Source organism: Mizuhopecten yessoensis, unplaced genomic scaffold (genome assembly GCF_002113885.1).
Source record: "Mizuhopecten yessoensis strain PY_sf001 unplaced genomic scaffold, ASM211388v2 scaffold11185, whole genome shotgun sequence".
NCBI classification, from domain to species: Eukaryota; Metazoa; Mollusca; class Bivalvia; order Pectinida; family Pectinidae; genus Mizuhopecten; species Mizuhopecten yessoensis.
Window position 1 is genome coordinate 1,604,209 of NW_018408922.1, and position 19,428 is coordinate 1,623,636.

General features: G+C 38.3%; 2 protein-coding genes across 2 annotated transcripts in view; both read left to right on the plus strand.

The window, feature by feature from the left end:
- Positions 1 to 27: 27 nt before the first annotated feature.
- On the plus strand, positions 28 to 7,828 carry LOC110440560. Its single transcript, XM_021483702.1, has 4 exons — positions 28 to 135; positions 4,207 to 4,404; positions 5,828 to 5,987; positions 7,645 to 7,828. The coding sequence occupies exons 1-4, from the start codon at positions 100 to 102 to the stop codon at positions 7,647 to 7,649; spliced, it is 399 nt and encodes a 132-aa protein (XP_021339377.1). The 5' UTR covers positions 28 to 99; the 3' UTR covers positions 7,650 to 7,828.
- Positions 7,829 to 14,655: 6,827 nt separating this feature from the next.
- LOC110440553 overlaps positions 14,656 to 19,428 on the plus strand; it is a 33,914-nt gene continuing 29,141 nt past the window's right edge. The window contains exons 1-2 of the mRNA XM_021483694.1: positions 14,656 to 14,928; positions 15,703 to 16,529. Of these exons, the coding sequence (XP_021339369.1) occupies positions 15,786 to 16,529 (744 nt within the window). The 5' untranslated portion in view covers positions 14,656 to 14,928; positions 15,703 to 15,785. The remainder of the gene's footprint in view (positions 14,929 to 15,702; positions 16,530 to 19,428) is intronic.

Consider the following 19,428-nt stretch of genomic DNA (forward strand, 5'->3'; position numbering starts at 1 on the left):
GCCGAGAACGAGACTTTGTGCGATATTTCACGAAGGTGAAGGCCAAGTGGTGGTAGACGTGACCCCCCCGTTCCGGTTATTTTGAAGGACAGATTCACCATGTCGAGGATAATCCAGAGTGCCCGGATTCACCAGGTATTTGAGGTTGAAATCGACACGAAACTTGTCGAAAAGTCTAACATATAATCGATTGCCTTTCCGAAAAAATGCTCCTGTAAAATTTGGTCAAGTAAATTTGATTTCAGACTGATCGAAAGATTCGCAAATCGTCTAGTCATAGGTTTCCGCGCGTTATATATTTCCGCGCAGATATTTTGTTAATCTGTATCTCGTTACTACCTGATCTGATGGGCACTTAACAACGATGATTTAGACGTTTGGCCATCGTCAGTAAACTGACACAAAAACACACATAAATATGCAGTTCTGACTTTTGCTTAATGCACATTTTATCTTGCTCAAAATTAACCCATATCTTGAAAATCAGTGAAATATTTCATTCATGAATCGATCTTTTTTGTAGTTTGACAAACGTACGAAAATGTGTATGCAAATGAAGCCACATCTCCTCGCGATTTTTTGTTCCACTTCCGAAGCATGAAGCAGACATTCTTATATCGATAAATGTTTGTAATGAAACGTTAACATTGTAATGCAATGAACTTCCTAGTTTACCAATTTTAAACAGAATAAAATGAGAAATAACTAACCATCAACCAAAACCGAACTTGGAAGTAAAGCAAAAATACTAAACTCCTTCTTTAGTAGTGTGTTTACAGAGGAAGACACTGGAGAAATTCCAGAGGTAGAAAATTCAATCAATTTGGTAACATCCAATCTCGCAATAAACCAAGATATACAGTTTTCAAAAAATTGACAAAACTAGATGGAGCAAAATCAACAGGACCAGACCAGCTTCATCCAAAAATTCTTACGGATTTGAAATGTGTCATCAGTATGCCTTTATCTAGATCTATTATCTTTAATACATCAATCCAAGAAATCGAAGGGTACTTATAATTATATAATCACCAGAGTCTTGGAGAGAGGCAAATATTACACCTATTTACAAAAAAGGAAATTAAAGGCAAGCCAAAAACTATAGACCAGTAAGCTTAACAAGTGTAGAAGTTAAAATACAACATAATTTATAGCAATCCACAGTTTGGATTCATAAAAGGAAAATCTACCGCCCTTCATGATCAACTACTAGAAGTTCTGGATGACATCACAGGAGAATTAGACAAAGGAAATGCCATGGATGTCATTTATTTGGATTTCCAAAAGGCATTCGACAGAGTGCCGCATATATATACCAGACTTCTAAAAAAGGTGAAAAGGATTGGTATCGGAGTATATCTACTCAATTGGATATGTTCATTTTTGACAGATAAAAAACTGAATTGATCAGCCTCAAACTGGGTCAAGGTCAAAAGTGGTGTCCCTCAGGGAAGTGTCCTCGGTCTGGTGTTGTTTTTAATATACATAAATGACCTACCAGGAATAGTATTGACAATTATAAAACTGTTTGCGGATGACAGCAAAATCTATGGAAGAAGCAATACACTGAATGAGACTAGTAACATCCAAAAAGACCTGGAGACAGAGTCAATTAGATAAACTTACAAACTGGTAATTGTGGTCTATTGTTCACGTTTCACACCTATAGGTAGACAGCTAGTTCACTAGAAAATGACAGTTGAAATTCAATGCAGGAAAATGCAAAACATTCCATTTAGGATCCGATAATCCAGGAGTAAATAATACAATGAAAGAAGGAAACCTGGATAAGGAATTAGAAAATGTCAAACAAGAAAAAGATCTAGGCGTCATATTTGACAATTCACTTCAATTCAGTGTACATATAGCGGAATGTGTAAAAAAGGCAAACAGGATGACAGGGCTAAATAAGAAGGACTTTCGCTAACTTTAAATAAGCAAATGTTTCTGCCATTATATAAAGCTTTGATAAGACCTCAGCTTGAGTATGCCTTAACAGTATGGAATCCAACGCTTTAAAGGATATACAATTGCAATTAGCTATAGAAGGAGTACAAAGACGTGCAACAAAACTGGTGAATGGGCTGAAAGAAAAAACATACAGAGAAAGAAGGCTATTGATTCTTGGTCTTCCAACATTACAGAAGATAAAGGAGTGATGTTATCCAAATGGCTAAGGACTTACATAGACAATCTTAGCCAAAAAGGTCGGAAAATGACAAAACCATCAGAAGAAACCAGAACACTGCCGTAATAAGAAATTAGAAAAACAATGTGCAAGACTGAACATCAGGAATCATTTCTTTTCTATCCAAGTTATAGATGACATGAATAGCTTGCCAGGAAGTAAATTGTGAACGCAGGCACATTGAATGGCTTTAAATCTACTTTGAACCATCATTGGAAGGATCTTGAAGCATAGTCCAACCCAGTTTGCTGCTAAGTCACCCAGGAACTGTATATATAATTGTACATAAATTAATGTTGAATACAGCAGGCACTTATGAGGTGCATCATATAGGACATGAAATCAAGAATATATTAATATAACAGGACAAGTGCAATAGACTGGTCTTTAAACATGTTTTTGCATATATGTACTTCTGTTCCATCCAACTGGAAGTGAATAATTAATTATCATAACTGACTGATAAAACGTCAGAATAATTCGGACTACACATGCACCTGATCAGATATATAATGTGCATAGCATCGTCCAGCATTATTTGCCCTGTTTCTGACTTTCATATGTCGAGTAATGCAATTGTATATGATTGTGGTTTGCATATAATGTGACTCTGTGACAGTACTTTTCAATTCAATTATTGATATTTTTCTTGAAATTGATCCTTATACCTGAGACGTAATATTTACGTCTCTGCTTATACATTTCCCCGTTATCTCGCCTGAGGACATTATTGTTAAATTGTCATCTACACCAAATGCAATCTTCATACTAACTTCAGGTACCCCCTTGCCCACCTGCTGACATCCCTTTGATGTCATACCTGTACACAGGTATATAGGTATGTCTTGGGCCTCCTGCTGTCAGTACTGGACACAGGCGTTTAGTGTTATTTACCTGTACACAAATTTCACATCTAAGTATATATGCTAAGGGAGTGGATCGAGATGATTTTCATTCTTTAACCAAGATGTTAAATTATAACTTGAGTATCGCTACATGTATAGCGAGAAACAAAAATGTTTGAATCACATAATTCAATTATTTGAGATAAATGTAATTACGAAATTAGAATATACAAGTCTGTGATCTTATTTAGCATCACATACATAGGTACTGTATTGTATACAATTAAATGTGTAACTGTCTGTATTTTGCTGTTTATTTGAATTGTCGACCTAACATAAGAAAGACATGTACACAATTTGCAATATGTCATCGATTTGTCATTATTAAATATATTGACATTTAAAAACAGCAAACACCAACGTTGAAGTTATTGTGTAAACATTTTTCACTGATATATATCCATATTTTTGGACTGTAGAGGTACCACAGTATTTAACTTTGCAAGATAAATATTCCGACACAGAAACTGGTCAGTAACTTGTGCTGTTCAGTGACGACATGATTGGATAGGTTTTTACTGTAGAGAATGAAGTATATACATGTACGTCTCTATGTAGAGTAAACAAACTTATTGCAAACTGACTTTCCAGCTAAAATATCTTTGATCGACAACATTGAGACTATTTCTGTTTAATTCCCCTCAAACTCGTTTATTCGAGAGAGAAAATCTCATGTGCTCAGAATCAGACATGCAATACTACCAGTCTATGTTACCATATATATTCAGAGTCGTCAGTTTGGTTTCAAATAAACTCACTGTCTGGAAATTCTGGCATTTTATATGACTGGATACCATCTAGATCTACATCATGTTATATTCACAATCTGATTCCTCAAAACTAAAAACAAAATACTAATTTGCATTTTGACGCTGTTTGGTGATGGCTGTTCTCGGTATCGCTTATACCTTCGATGGTGACCGCTGCAGATGTTGAACTTGTGACGTCACTGACGATCGAGGCCAATTCACCACGAGTTACAATTACACGTACATGTATGTGGTGGGAAAATATCTGACTAAATGGTTTCTATGTAAAATGTGATAGAGTAATCTTTTACTTTTCTCAAATTTTCACTATGAATAATAAACTATTTTGTTGATGCTTTTCCAGGGAATCCGAGCAATTACTGGCTCTATGTTTTCAACTTCATCAAATTCAGCTGCGGCAGCAGCAGCAACAAACGCATCACTACCGGAAATCCCGTCTTCAAAAAGCATGAAAGAGCTTGCTCAGGGTGCAATGTATGGCATGGTTCCAACTAAAGGACGATATGCGACCTACGTTTTTAAAGAACAGAAGCGTGTACTGGTAGGTTATTATACCCCCTGCAACCCGCAACGAAGTTAGGGGGGGTATATATGCTGGAATCAGCTTGTCTGTCTGTCTGTCTGTCCGTAGATTTTTTTTTGTCTGGACAACTCCTTCTAAAGTTATGGATCAATTTCAACAAAAGTTTCCAGATATGATAACTACCACTTACGGTTGTGCATCCGGGTATTACTTTTTTATTCTGACCCCTTTATTACGGAGTTATTGCCCTTAGTTGAAAAATCCTTGTCGACACAATTTGCAACTTCTCAAAAACTTCTGTGCCAATTTCAATTAAAGTTTTCTCATATGATAACTACCATCTGATGTTGTGCATCCAGGTATTTTTTTTTCAATCTGTCCCTTTTTTTGAGTAATGACCCTTTGGATTGAAAAAATACTTGTCCAGACAACTCCTCCAAGACTATGTGGCCAATTTCAACAAAAGTTTTCAGATATGATAAATTCCCCCTGATGTTGTGCATCCAATTGTTGTTTTTTCAACCCCCGTGGGCAGGGGGGCGGGGCCCAATAAGGGAAATAGAGGTAAAACCTTCAAAATCCTTTTCTATCGTAGGGATTAAGGGATTTTATCCTAATTAAGTCTGGAGCATCCTTGGGCCAAGGGGACTCAATTTTGTATAAATGGTGGGTGTGGTGCACCTTGGGGCAGATGGGCGGGGCCGAATAGGGGAAATAGGTAAAACCTTCAAAATCCTTCTCCTACCGTAGGTAATAAGGGATTTTATCCTAATTTAGTCTGGAGCATCCTTGGGCCAAGGGGACTCAATTTTGTATAAATGGTGGATGTGGACCCCCTTGGGGCAGAGGGCCGGGGCTGAATAGGGGAAATAGAGGTAAAACCTTCAAAATCCTTCTCCTACCCTAGGGATTTAGGAATTTTATCCTTATTAAGTCTGGAGCATCCTTGGGCCAAGGGGACTCAGTTTTGTATAAACCGTGGGATGACATGTGATGCGTTACATGAAAATGTACTGTAACAATCCGGCCATATCGTCATTGGCGGTATCTTGTTTTGTTGTGGTAACAAAGATAATGCATTTAGAAATTATCATGTGAATGTTCAGTTAAATTCTACATGAAATTTTCGAAACATTTCCAAACAATTCAGGAAAAAATTCAAGAAAACTTGTCACGATCTAGTACACTGATTTTTTTTACTTCTTCAGAAAAAGAATGGGGGTGCCTATTTTGGACATGCGCTCTTCAAAAATTCATCATGCTATGTGTGATAAGTAAACAATTTTGTAGTTCATCTCATTGTCTGCACAGAAACTTGCCTTTATTGGATAAATATTTGCGTTTCACTTACAAAATGTATACGAGAGCTGACAAATTTCTTTAAGTGTCATTTTGAAGGACCACTATGTCATTGACAGGTTTTTTTTTTTATGATTTACAGCATTGGAAATGGTGGAACCCAGATAGTCCAGTCCACCAGGCCACTAAAACAGAAGATACCTTGATGTACTCCCTCCTCGTAGTAATAACCTTACTGAGTGTGGTAAAACATATGTATTCCAGTGCTATGAAGTCCAGTAAAATCAAATACAGAAAAACTGGTATGTTTCGTCTTATTCAAAATTCTTAAAGGGTCAGTTGGTTTTAACTCATTCACCCCTGAAGATACATTTGAACTGTTCCAATTCTGAGGTTGGAATAGTTCATCATGTAATTTCAGGATAAGTTGAATTACACTCAAGGATGGGGGCGGGGGCTTAATTTGTGGGTCATTGTTATTTTTCATCCTTGAAACTCCAGGGGTTATGTTCTCTTTCGCTCTCTGCACCCCTGGAATATGTCATGGCAATATTCAAGGCTCACAGCAAAATTTTTATTGATCTCGGGTAAAAAAGACTTACCAATCACTAGGCTGATACCTGTCATTTGAAGATTACAGAGGAGCAACACCCCCACTTCAAAGCCAGTCAATGTTACTGTTACCTAACGGAACCACAGAATATTTTTGATGTACATCAAAGTATCAAATTAGTCTTGTCTCATTCACAAGGTCGTGCACAACCAGTCTTAGATTTTGCTATGATATATTCAAGGGGAGCAGAGAGAATAAGTTAGTGCTACCCCCGGATAGCTAGGATGGTTACATGTCCCGTCATGCCATTGTATATGTGTGTATTATGATTACATCACAAGAAGGACAAGATGTTAAGACAAACTGGGTTTGTTTTCCTTCGATTTTAAGCTCACCAGGCCCAAAGAGCCATGCATATGTGAGCTTATGCTGTACTGCGGCGTCCGTCGTCCATCAATTTTTCTTTTGGACAGCTTCTTCTGAAGAACTGGGATGGAGTGCTATAAAGTTTACTCATTAAAATGACCTTGACCTAGTTTCAAGGTCACAGGGGTCAATTATGTTAAAAACTTCAAACAACAATATCCTAAGAACCATTTGGACTCGAGTCATAACACTTTGGTATGTTATGTAGACCAGCACTGATTTTTTATTTTAATTAGAGTAATGAGGTCAAAGGTAAACTTAAAGTGCTAGTCAGGGGTCAAAATTCAACATGGGTCAATCGCTTCAGTCCCAGGGTCATGATATTTGGCCAGTAGGTACCTGGGATGGAGTGCTATAGACTTTCCTCATTAAGATGACCTTGACCTAGTTTCAGGGTCAAATGTGTTAAGAAATTCAACATCCTAAGAACTATGTCATGGTCAGAATTGGACTATGAGTCATAATACTTGAGTATGTTATATGTGTAGACCAGCTGTTTGAATCTTTTTCTTTATTACAGTAATGTAGTCAAAGGTCAACTTTAAGTGTTAGCCCAAGTCAAAGGTCAACTTTAAGTGCTAGTCGAAGTTAAAGGTCAACGTGGGTTAAAAACCTTTAAAATTAAAATTTCAAATTTCAAACAACAATATCTTCAGAACCGTTTAAGAGATGTTTAAATGCCTTGTGTTCTAGTTACCAAATTTGGTCTGAAATTACCTAGATGTCAGTTTCATGTAACAAAAGAAACAGGTGAGCAATACAGGCCCTCTGCACCTCTTGTTGTTTTCGATCTACTGGTAAATCTTCATGAAATATGTAATTGTGAAAATCCTTGAGTATTTGTTTCATAATTAAATGTAATAGAAACCCCATTGAGATCTTCTACCAGGTATGTATACTGTACCAGTANGGGGGGGGGGTTGAGTGCTTTGATGGTACAGACCTGCCATGTTTAACACTCCGTTGTTTCTTTTTTTCAGAATAAAAGATTCAATATTCAGTGTGGACGAACAACCGGCACTCAAGATTTTCAAGGGTGACTGATATAATTTCTAGTGACTGAAAGAGAAAATTATCTTAAGAACTGTTAAATCTAACATTTGACTTTCATGGTTTTGTGTTTCTTGTATATGCAGAAACAAATAAAAAAATTGTTGTGATGCACAAGTTTTATAATATTTTTTGTAATCTGCATGCAAATCGATCGTGAATACTGTAGGTACAATGTAACATACAATGATTTAGGACCATTTACATCTATCCTATTCTCAACGGTCAGAACCAAGTAGTTGGCATATGTAGTACTTGGGATGGATCTACATACGTAGAGATTTGATATTGCTTTCTCGGAGTCTTGGCAATGCCTACACTAATGCAAGTCAGTTGGGCTTTATCCATAAAATAAAAAGAAAATACTTTCTTTGAAAATAGGCCAATTAGTTTGTCTGAAAAAACTAACAGGCCCAAAGTTAATCAATCTGTTGGTAGAAAAAATTGCATGGCATTGTTTCAAAATGAACATTTTTGTTTCTCTCTTCTTCAAATTGAACAAAGATATTTGTTTTTCCTTGAAGGTATTTATGACTTTCTATTTGAGTTATCTCCCTTCGTCTGTGCACATCATTCAAATGTCAAAATTCGCCCGCGAGTTTCCTCTGGCCATGACATCAGACTTCGACATTTTGACAGATAGATGACTGACTCACTGGTGTGATATCTATCTGTCAAAAATGCCTAAAGTCTGGTGTCGGGGCCGGAGGAAACTTGGGCTATCTCAAAGTTATCTCTCTGTAAATTCAAACGTCATGCAATTCGTGAGAAACGACACTTTTCAGGGGTATATCTTATTTACCATGTCGCCTACAATATTGGTACTTTTAGTGAAACTACCTCTTACACTAGCATGTCCATATCCAAGGGCCAATCGGCGACAGAAACACGTGGGTTGAGGTGACTATCCTACACGTTTGATGAAACCTATTTATTACACGTGGGTGTGACGAAACATCTTAATTATACGTGGGTTGAGGTGTCGATCCTACATGTGTGACGAAACATCTTTATTACACGTGGGTTGAGGTGACAATCCTACATGTGTGACGAAACATTTTTATAACACGTGGGTTGAGGTGTCGATCCTTCATGTGTGACAAAACCTCTTTATTACACGTGGGTTGAGGAGACAATCCTACATGTGTATCAAAACCTCTTTATTACACGTGGGTTGAGGTGTCGATCCTACATGTGTGACGAAACCTCTTTATTACACGTGGGTTGAGGTGACGATCCTACATGTGTGACAAAACCTCTTTATTACACGTGGGTTGAGGTGTCGATCCTACATGTGTGACGAAACCCTCTTTATTACACGTGGGTTGAGGTGTCGATCCTACATGTGTGACGAAACCTCTTTATTACACGAAGGTTGAGGTGACGATCCTACATGTGTGACAAAACCTCTTTATTACACGTGGGTTGAGGTGACGAAACCTCTTTATTACACGTTGGATGAGGTAGTGATCCTACATGTGTGACGAGACCTCTTTATTACACGTAGGTTGAGGTGTCGATCCTACATGTGTGACGAAACATCATTATTACACGTGGGTTGAGGTGACGAAACCTCTTTATTACACGTTGGTTGAGGACGATCCTACATGTGTGACGAAACCCTCTTTATTACATGTGGGTTGAGGTGTCGATCCTACATGTGTGACGAAACATCATTATTACACGTAGGTTGAGGTGACGAAACCTCTTTATTACACGTTGGTTGAGGTAGTGATCCTACATGTGTGACGAAACCTCTTTATTACACGTAGGTTGAGGTGTCGATCCTACATGTGTGACGAAACCTCTTTATTACACGTGGGTTGAGGTGACAATTCTACATGTGTGACGAAACCTCTTTATAACACGTGGGTTGAGGTGACGATCCTACATGTGTGACGAAACAACTTTATTACACGTGGGTTGAGGTGACAATCCTACATGTGTGACGAAACCTCTTTATTACACGTGGGTTGGGGTGACGATCCTACATGTGTGACGAAACCTCTGTATTACACGTGGGTTGAGGTGACCATCCTACATGTGTGACGAAACCTCTTTATTACACGTGGGTTGAGGTGGCGATCCTACATGTGTGACGAAACCTCTGTATTACACGTGGGTTGAGGTGACAATCCTCCATGTGTGACGAAACCTCTTTATTACACGAGGGTTGAGGTGTCGATCCTACATGTGTGACAAAACCTCTTTATTACACGTGGGTTGAGGTGACGATCCTACATGTGTGACGAATCATCTTTATTACACGTGGGTTGGGATGACGATCCTACATGTGTGACGAAACATCTTTATTACACGTGGGTTGAGGTGACGATCCTACATGTGTGACGAAACATCTTTATTACACGTGGGTCGAGGTGTCGATACTACATGTGTGACGAAACCTCTTTATTACACGTGGGTTGGGGTGACGATCCTACATGTGTGACGAAACCTCTTTATTACACGAGGGTTGAGGTGTCGATCCTACATGTGTGACAAAACCTCTTTATTACACGTGGGTTGAGGTGACGAAACCTCTTTATTACACGTGGGTTGAGGTGACGATCCTACATGTGTGACGAAACATCTTTATTACACGTGGGTCGAGGTGTCAATACTACATGTGTGACGAAACCTCTTTATTACACGGGGGTTGAGGTGTCGATCCTACATGTGTGACAAAACCTCTTTATTACACGTGGGTTGAGGTGACGAAACCTCTTTATTACACGTGGGTTGAGGTGACAATCCTACATGTGTGACGAAACATCTTTATTACACGTGGGTCGAGGTGTCGATACTACATGTGTGACGAAACCTTTTTATTACACGTGGGTTGAGGTGACGATCCTACATGTGTAACGAAACATCTTTATTACACGTGGGTTGAGGTGACAATCCTACATGTGTGACGAAACATCTTTATTACACGTGGGTCGAGGTGTCAATACTACATGTGTGACGAAACCTCTTTATTACACGTGGATCGAGGTGTCGATCCTAAATGTGTGACAAAACCCCTTTATTTCACGTGGGTTGGGGTGACGATCCTTGTGTGACGAAACCTCTTTATTACACGTGGGTTGAGGTGATGATCCTACATGTGTGACGAAACCTCTTTATTACACGTGGGCTGAGGTGACGATCCTACATGTGTGACGAAACCTCTTTATTACACGTGGATCGAGGTGTCGATCCTAAATGTGTGACGAAACCCCTTTATTTCACGTGGGTTGGGGTGACGATCCTACATGTGTGACGAAACATCTTTATTACACGTGGGTCGAGGTGTCGATCCTAAATGTGTGACGAAACCCCTTTATTTCACGTGGGTTGGGGTGACGATCCTTGTGTGACGAAACCTCTTTATTACACGTGGGTTGAGGTGACGATCCTACATGTGTAACGAAACATCTCTATGACACGTTGGTTGAGGTAGTGATCCTACGGGAAGGAAAGAAAGTTAACCAGACATTGTCCCCATACATGAATAGGCTTTCCATGTCACGTACCGTAAATTGTCAATGTATTAATGTAGCCGTCCTCTTAATTCAACCATTCAACCTCCAAAAACATATATTTTCTTCTCCGCATCAAATTATTCAAAATTGTTCACTATAAGATAGTTTGATTTAATTGATGATTTAAATGTCTCATTTCAAGGTCAGCGTTATTTCTCCGAAGAACAAACAAATATTTGTTTTGTCGGGGTTGTCCTATCACATGTGCCTACCTCTATAACAATAGTGTCACTTCTCGATAGATTATTGTCTACAGTAACGCCATTGCAAAGAAATTGTGTGACTGCCTGTAGGCAACACAGGAAACCGGACGCGGACGGTTGATGTTCCTAACAAAGGGACACTTGGAGGTAAGACAATAATTAGAAGTGTATTTACCCGGTTTTTTCTGGTTCTGGGTTGTTTCGCCCGAAATCCCGTTCGCCCGAGGTTGTTTCGCCCTAAAGCAAAAATATTAGGGCGAAACATTGTTTTGTATTTTCTTTCAATTTTAGTAGTTTTTAGTCTTCTTAGTCTTCCATATCATTAAAATCAATTTCATAAAAACAATGAGCTTGTCTTGGTTTTAAGCTAGTGTGACAAACGGCAGCTGTGAAAAAGCTGATTCCCCTCTCACATACTTTACATGAAATATACCTAACACCAATGTAGAAAGTCATCAATAACTTTAGTTGATATAAGTAAATTATATCAGCGTATAAATAAAAAAAAAATATTCTGGGCGAACGAGATTTAGGGCGAAACAACCCGTAACCGTTTTGGTTCTTGAGCCAGACACGTACCCAGACGTTTAGTGAGGAAGTATGATGGTATAGCCCTACATTTATACGAAACAAATAAATAATACGACCGTTTAGTCAATATATCGAAATATAATACACATGTACGACCATTATATTAATATATGTCGTATCCTGTCCCTGTGTATAATAAGACCGTTATGGTAATATATGTCGTTTCCGGTCCCTGTGTATAATAAGACCGTTATGGTAATGTATGTCGTATCCTGTCCCTGTGTGTAATAAGACCGTTATGGTAATGTATGTCGTATCCTGTCACTGTGTATAATAAGACCGTTATGGTAATATATGTCGTATCATGTCCCTGTGTATAATAAGATCGTTATGGTAATGTATGTCGTATCCTGTCCCTGTGTGTAATAAGACCGTTATGGTAATGTATGTCGAATCCTGTCCCTGTGTATAATAAGACCGTTATGGTAATGTATGTCGTATCCTGTCCCTGTGTATAATAAGACCGTTATGGTAATATATATCGTTTCCGGTCCCTGTGTTAAATACGGCCTTTACATGTATATCAATAAGTGTCGTATCTGGCCTTTGTGTATAATATATAATACGACCGTTATCTAAATATATCTGTTTTATTCCCTGTGCGTAATTCGACCGTGATATAAATGTTCCGTACCCGGCCCCTGTGTTTAATACGACCTTATATCAATATGTGTAGTATTTGTGTAAATTACGACTGGTATATCAGACATAGTCTGGCCCCTGTGTTATCTATACGTCTCAAACAGTTAGCAAATGACGTCATCAACATACTCATGCATGTGAGAACCGTTTTCAAACCCCCATCCCCACCCTGCACCAACACCCACACACACTTGCCGGATTAAGAAATCAAAGTTGCTTTTAAAAACGATATAATAATTTTCCCTATTTTAAGGCATACTGACTTTTTTCATAAATTACTTTTTAAACATACTCGATACTCCAGGAGTTACGCTCACTTGCGCTCTGTGCACAGAGTGAAAGTGAGCGTAAAGGACTGGGTCGCAATCACGCAGGTACAAGTCTCAGAGACATCGCACGTCTCTGAAAACCCTGATAGTCAGTTTATTTCTTGAATGATTGATTTTTTAGACGTAAGAAATTCATGAAGCACCCCATTAGCCATGCATGGTTAAGTTAAAAAACCCACACACTTTTTAAAACGTAAATTATCATCATCTTTATTAAGTGAAAAACTGTACATAGAATCTATACAGGTATAGTTGTGGGTGTTGGTAAGGACCACGTTACAGTGACCCCTGAAGTTTGGAAAATTCTAATAGTACATCTACAAGAGGTTACTAGAGGTTTTTAATTTTAAGAATGTCAAAATTTAGTGTAAAAACCTCTGCTTACTGCTTCAACATCTTAAAGCCCCTCCGGGATTTGGCCCCGGGACCTTAATATAGAGGGCACCCTATATGGACCCCCATCCAATCTCAAAATCCAAGGAATTGGTCTGCATGCCATGTATAATAGGGTTAAACCTGTAGTCCAATCAACCATATTGTATTTTATGTTACAATATGTGGAATCGCTTATTGATTAAGAGGCGTATGGCATTAATCATTTGATTGCGTTTCAGTGTTATCGCTTACCAGACTTTTTAATGTTTTGTTGGCATCTCGAGTTGTAAAGAATGTTGGCTTTCATAAACTCAGGTAGTAGGTTGTACGCACAAAATGGATTACCAGCAAAATATATACATTGTATTTATTTTATTATACAAACAATCTACTAATTATAAATTCAGAGTTTGTCGAAGAGCATATTATACCACGCGTAGCCTAGCTGCTCGTGGGCTACTTGTAGGCAAGTCATGATGATCCAGTGTGACAAAGGAAACACCGGCAAACAGAGAGATGGGAAATAGAGAAATGAAAAGATAAAGGTCCCAATTGTTGCGCTGGACGCTGCAATCCAAATTAATCATTGTTACCAAGAAAACAGCGTAAAATAAATCGCGTTTCCTCAAAGTTTTCCACATTAGTCGCCTCTTACTATCATGCAGCAGGATACAGCAGGCCGTTTTGTTACATTGACGGTTGTATTTTATAGCCCCCCCCCCCCCCCCCCCTATGCTTATGGACCCTGACGTGACATGTCAACGCGTAACTGTTATTAATTATATGCTAGGTGTGAATGTGTTTCTGTCACCGTGGCAATCATATAGTAACAATACATACACGTACACTTGTTGATAAACACACAGGAAAGCGTTATCAATCAATTTAATTAATTTTTCGAATATTTATTTTAAGATCAATTATAAAACAATTTCGTAGACTTTCAGCCCCAATCCACTTTATGTTTTAAAGTCCTTTAACAGCTCATTAAGGTGTTTTTTTCTGATTTGGTTTATGTTATGTTAATTAGTGCCCATTACAAACGCATTAGGTAATGGAAATAGTAAAGAACGCTTTAATGACTAAATTACGCTCTATTCACCTAATTACTTATAAAAGCCATTGCAGGATGTCCCTGCTCGTAACATTACAACGAACAGCTAACAGATCCTACAGAGTGGCGACTTGGCAATTCATTCAGCCGAACACAAAAGATTTGTCCTGACATGCGTAGAACAGAACCCTGTTTTGAGCCTAACCTTAATTTCTCAGTCGTAAACAATACCATCTAGTTCCCCACATGTTCGCCTGTGGTTAGGAGCGTTAATCTGGCATGGTTGCTGGTCGACCTCGCTTAGGCGTAAGTACGTATACGGTATGTAAACAAAACAGGACTTGGAAGTAGCAGGTGGAAGAAACCTGTTAAACGCTACTACGAATAGTGTATATGAAGAATGCATGCATAGGCCTAAACATAGACGGTACTGCAAGCGTCTCTACCAGGGAATTATTGGAGAGAGTACTGATCTGGTCCAGGATGCTATTCTAGGGTAAGCTACTAAATATATACAGGTGCAGTGTTTTATTTATAGTATCGATACCACAGCCCGTAGACCACTGTGTACCGTTTGTTATTGGAGAGAGAGAGAGTCGCTGTTTATATTTATAAATAACAATGGCGTTCGAGAAATTGAAAGAGATGAAGCTATCGGAAACTGTGGAAAAGTTATTATAATTCGAGCACATGATGTTGACGTAGTATTTATATATAATACCATAGACTTGTATCTAATCTAATTCCATGATAATATTTACCCTACATGTATATTTTTTAATTGTATCACGGAATTATCTAAGTCCGTGATTGTATATCGATGACCACGGTTAAAGGGCAGTTTAAGCGTTTACTATAGCTTTTATATTGTCTAATATTTCTTGCTAAAAAATGATATTGATTGATTGATATATACAAAAAAATTCACATTATGGAATGTGGATCGAGAACTAACCAGTTGAAGTATATAGGGGTATATGTGTTGATACAACGCCAAGCTGATATAGTATACATGTACATATCCGGACTTTGCTCATACAATCAATGTGCACCGTTATCGAAAGCAGGTTTGTCCGCATCACAGTTTAAATCCTATTTTATTAATCGGGTGAGACTTACCTGTAGGCTATATGAACAATAGGCTGCTAAACGAGGCTATATATAATCGTTTATTTACAATCAATACCTGTTGCACGTTTATAAATATTTACACCGTCATGTAGATATAGCTTTGCATACTTTTAAATGGGAATGTTGTCGTTCATTGTAGGATGTTTGGTAGCTCTTACGTCGACCCATATCTTGAACCTTCACTCCAAACATGAGACGTGACCGATGATTTGACTCGTAAAAATGTGGAAGAAGATTCGTGAGTCAACGTCAGGTATAAATCTGAACTTCATATCAAGTCTAATGCGTAAACGACGCTATGCGAAATTCGAGACAGACGAAGATGCAAGTAAACCACTAAATGGTCATCTTCATGATGGTCGGGAAAGGGACAGTGGTCATCTAAAGCTTGACCGAAGGGATGAGGAAAACAACAAAGTATCATGGACGTCAAGCTCTTGTTCTAAACGTCGAGCTGATGAAACAGCAGATCACGTGATTGTCGACACTGGTTATCACAGGGCGGAATTGAAGTGTTCTGACAATAATGGAAATAGGAATTCTAGACGGCCATTTAACCCGCGACTTAGTGAGCCTTTCATGGCTGATTATCGTTCCACGAACATACACGATGATTCCATTGACTCGTCGCATGGTTACGGAAGTGACACTTCGGACAATGATGCAATAACACATCACGAGTTTTACGAAGCGCGAAAAAACGGAATTAAAACGCCATCTTCTTTGAAGGATGACGTTTCAGACTTTGTGCATAGTTTGGTTCAGAAACGTTATCAAAAACTAGATGACTCTGCAGACGAATCGGACGACGTCGACTTCGACCGACGAGTCTCGGAAAGTGACGGAAACAGACGACGTTCTGTACGTTCAGGATCACATGATTCCGATAATCAAGTATTCCATAGCATAACGGACATAACTCCAAACTGGGAAGATAAACCTAAGAAATCCAAGAAGAGAAGAAAGGTACATTTACTAAGATTCTTACGTAGAGCTTCTTGTCTGTCCACGGGTGTCCAGTACGGACGCGCCGACAGATAATGCACACTGTATAATCAGAGCTTATTCCTTAACACTATTAATGCACTCATTCAGATATAATACAACTGCTCAAACATTTACATGCGTTTTGAAATAATGTTTTTGACTTAAATCAATTTCCGCTTACATTGTTTTCCAATTTGGGTCTTTATGCCAAAAATGTTGTTAGAAATACATTTAGTGATGGAACGAATGCCGTTGGAATTGTTACAAGTGTGACTGAAATACCCCGGATGTCCTTCCTGGAATTGTTGCTAGCTGTATTTTTTTCCATTTTTTTAGACGATCTATAGGCCTACATGTTATAGTGTAACATGTAACATATTTACGTACTATGCTTGCTTTCTGTAGGTGCAACGTACCTATAACCGTTATCGCTCAGACGTTTCACTCAGTGTAACTTGCAATTGTGTGATATTAACCGAACATATATAGGGTATGCCGACGTCGCCTTCAGTTCAAACTCGCAGTTCTGGTTGCAATACCTGTACAGTGTATACGTATTTCATATTACATGCATAATGTATACACTCCACATAGTCGCAATGACCTATAGACGAAACATCATGACACGGCCAACAGAAATCATCAAAGATAATACAACTACTAAAACATCAAACAGTAAACACTACGTACGTCCAAACAATATATCACGGACCATCATCAATATCATTTTATTCTGCAAACATATGACACCAATAAAGCAGTCACGTAGCATTTATATTGAAATGAAATGAAATTGATAATGTAAAACAACAAACAACGATGTAACCCCAACCCCCTCCACCCCTCCCTACCCACCACCACCCTACCCCGCCCCCAAATAAATAAAGAGATACTATAGCATTGCACACTGCAACTCCCCAAAACATCTCTTTAAGAGCCAAATTCATGGGAACAGTACGTACAATAACGTAATGAAAAAAAAGCACATCGACCTCGTTGACCTTACAGTCTGAGCACTTTACATATACGATTAGATGTGCATTTTAGGCACATGTGTCATACATTTGATTGTCCTACTGAACCCCCGTTGTATCGCCAACCCCGTTATACTGCCAAAATTGCCACGGGACAAAGGGTGGTTGTAAAACGGGGGACTACTGTACACATACATCATAATAGGAATGACCATCATAATTTGTGACACCACAATTAACAACACAAGGTTTAACGAAAATCCAGGCATTACCCAAACACGAGACATAATTCATACACCAAACCCCGGGATCACGAAACAACCTTCGACTTAAAAAAATTCTTAGCCAATCACGTATGACGTCACTTTTTATGACGTTATTTTGGGATTGGCCAAGTCGAAACTTAAGACGAAATTAGGCTTTAGATCGTTTCTTGATCCTTGGATCAGGTAGTACTAAAACTTCGGATACAGTCAAACACTTATCAATACCAAAACGTTACATAACAAAACTTAAACGTCAGTTACCAAACCGTTTCATTACCAAAACATCACAATACCAAAACGTCACAATTCCAAAACGTCCCATCACATAAACGCCCCATTACTTAAAAAACGACACAATACCTAAACGTCACGTTGCCAAAACGTCACAATACCAAAACATCACAATACCAACACGTCACAATACTAAATCATCACAATACCAAAACGTTACATTACCTAAACGTCTTATTACCTAAATTTAACAATACCAAAACATCACAATACCTAAACGTCACTTTACCAAAACATCACAATACCAAAACGTCACAAAACCAACACGTCACTTTACCAAAACATCACAATACCAAAACGTCACATCACATAAACGTCACAATACCTAAACGTCACGTTACCTAAACTTAACAATACCAAAATGTCCCATCACATAAACGTCACAATACCTAAACGTCACAATTCCAAAACGTCACAATTTCACAACATCACAATACCTAAACGTCACAATATCAAAACGTCACAATTCCAAAACGTCCCATAACATAACATCACAATACCTAAACGTCACAATACCAAAACATCACAATACCAAAATGTCACAATTCCAAAACGTCCCATAACATAAACATCACAATACTAAACGTCACAATACCAAAATGTCCCATAACATAAACGTCACATTACTTAAACGACACAATACCTAAACGTCACAATACTAAAACATCACAATACCAAAACGTCACAATACCAAAACGATACATTACCTAAACTAAACAATGCCAAAATAACTTATTACCAAATTAAACCGTTACAATATCAAAACGTCACAATACCAAAACGTCCCATAACATAAACGTCACAATACCCAAAACCACACAATACCTTAACGACACATTATTAAAACGTTGTACTTCCACCACGTCACAATACCAAAACGTTACATTACTTAAATCGTCATATTACCTAAACTTAACAATACCAAAACGACACAATTATAAAACGTCCCATAACATAAACGTCACATTACTTAAACGACACAATACCTAAACGACACTTTACCAAAACGTCACAATACCAAAACATCACAATACCAAAACGTCACAATACCAGAACGTCCCATAACATAAACGACACAATACCTAAACGTCACGTTACCAAAACGATACATTACCTAAACGACACAATACATAAACGTCACAATACCAAAACGTCACATTATTTCCCAAACATCCGACACTACCAAAAAACAACTGATATTGCCTAAACTCTAAACATTACCTTAAGGTCATTCATTTACCCGTGACTTTACACACACGTATTTGTACAGCGTATACGTACTGGTCAGTAGCTAAAGACTGACCATGGATCAGTTTTCGGTGACCACTTGAATTGGATCTCAGGGAC

Coding starts and splice junctions, on each gene's coding strand:
- LOC110440560 (XM_021483702.1), top strand. CDS start 100: ATGTCGAGGATAATCCAGAGTGCCCGGATTCACCAG. Junction 136..4,206: donor AGAGTGCCCGGATTCACCAG/GTATTTGAGGTT, acceptor ATGCTTTTCCAG/GGAATCCGAGCAATTACTGG. Junction 4,405..5,827: donor AAGAACAGAAGCGTGTACTG/GTAGGTTATTAT, acceptor TATGATTTACAG/CATTGGAAATGGTGGAACCC.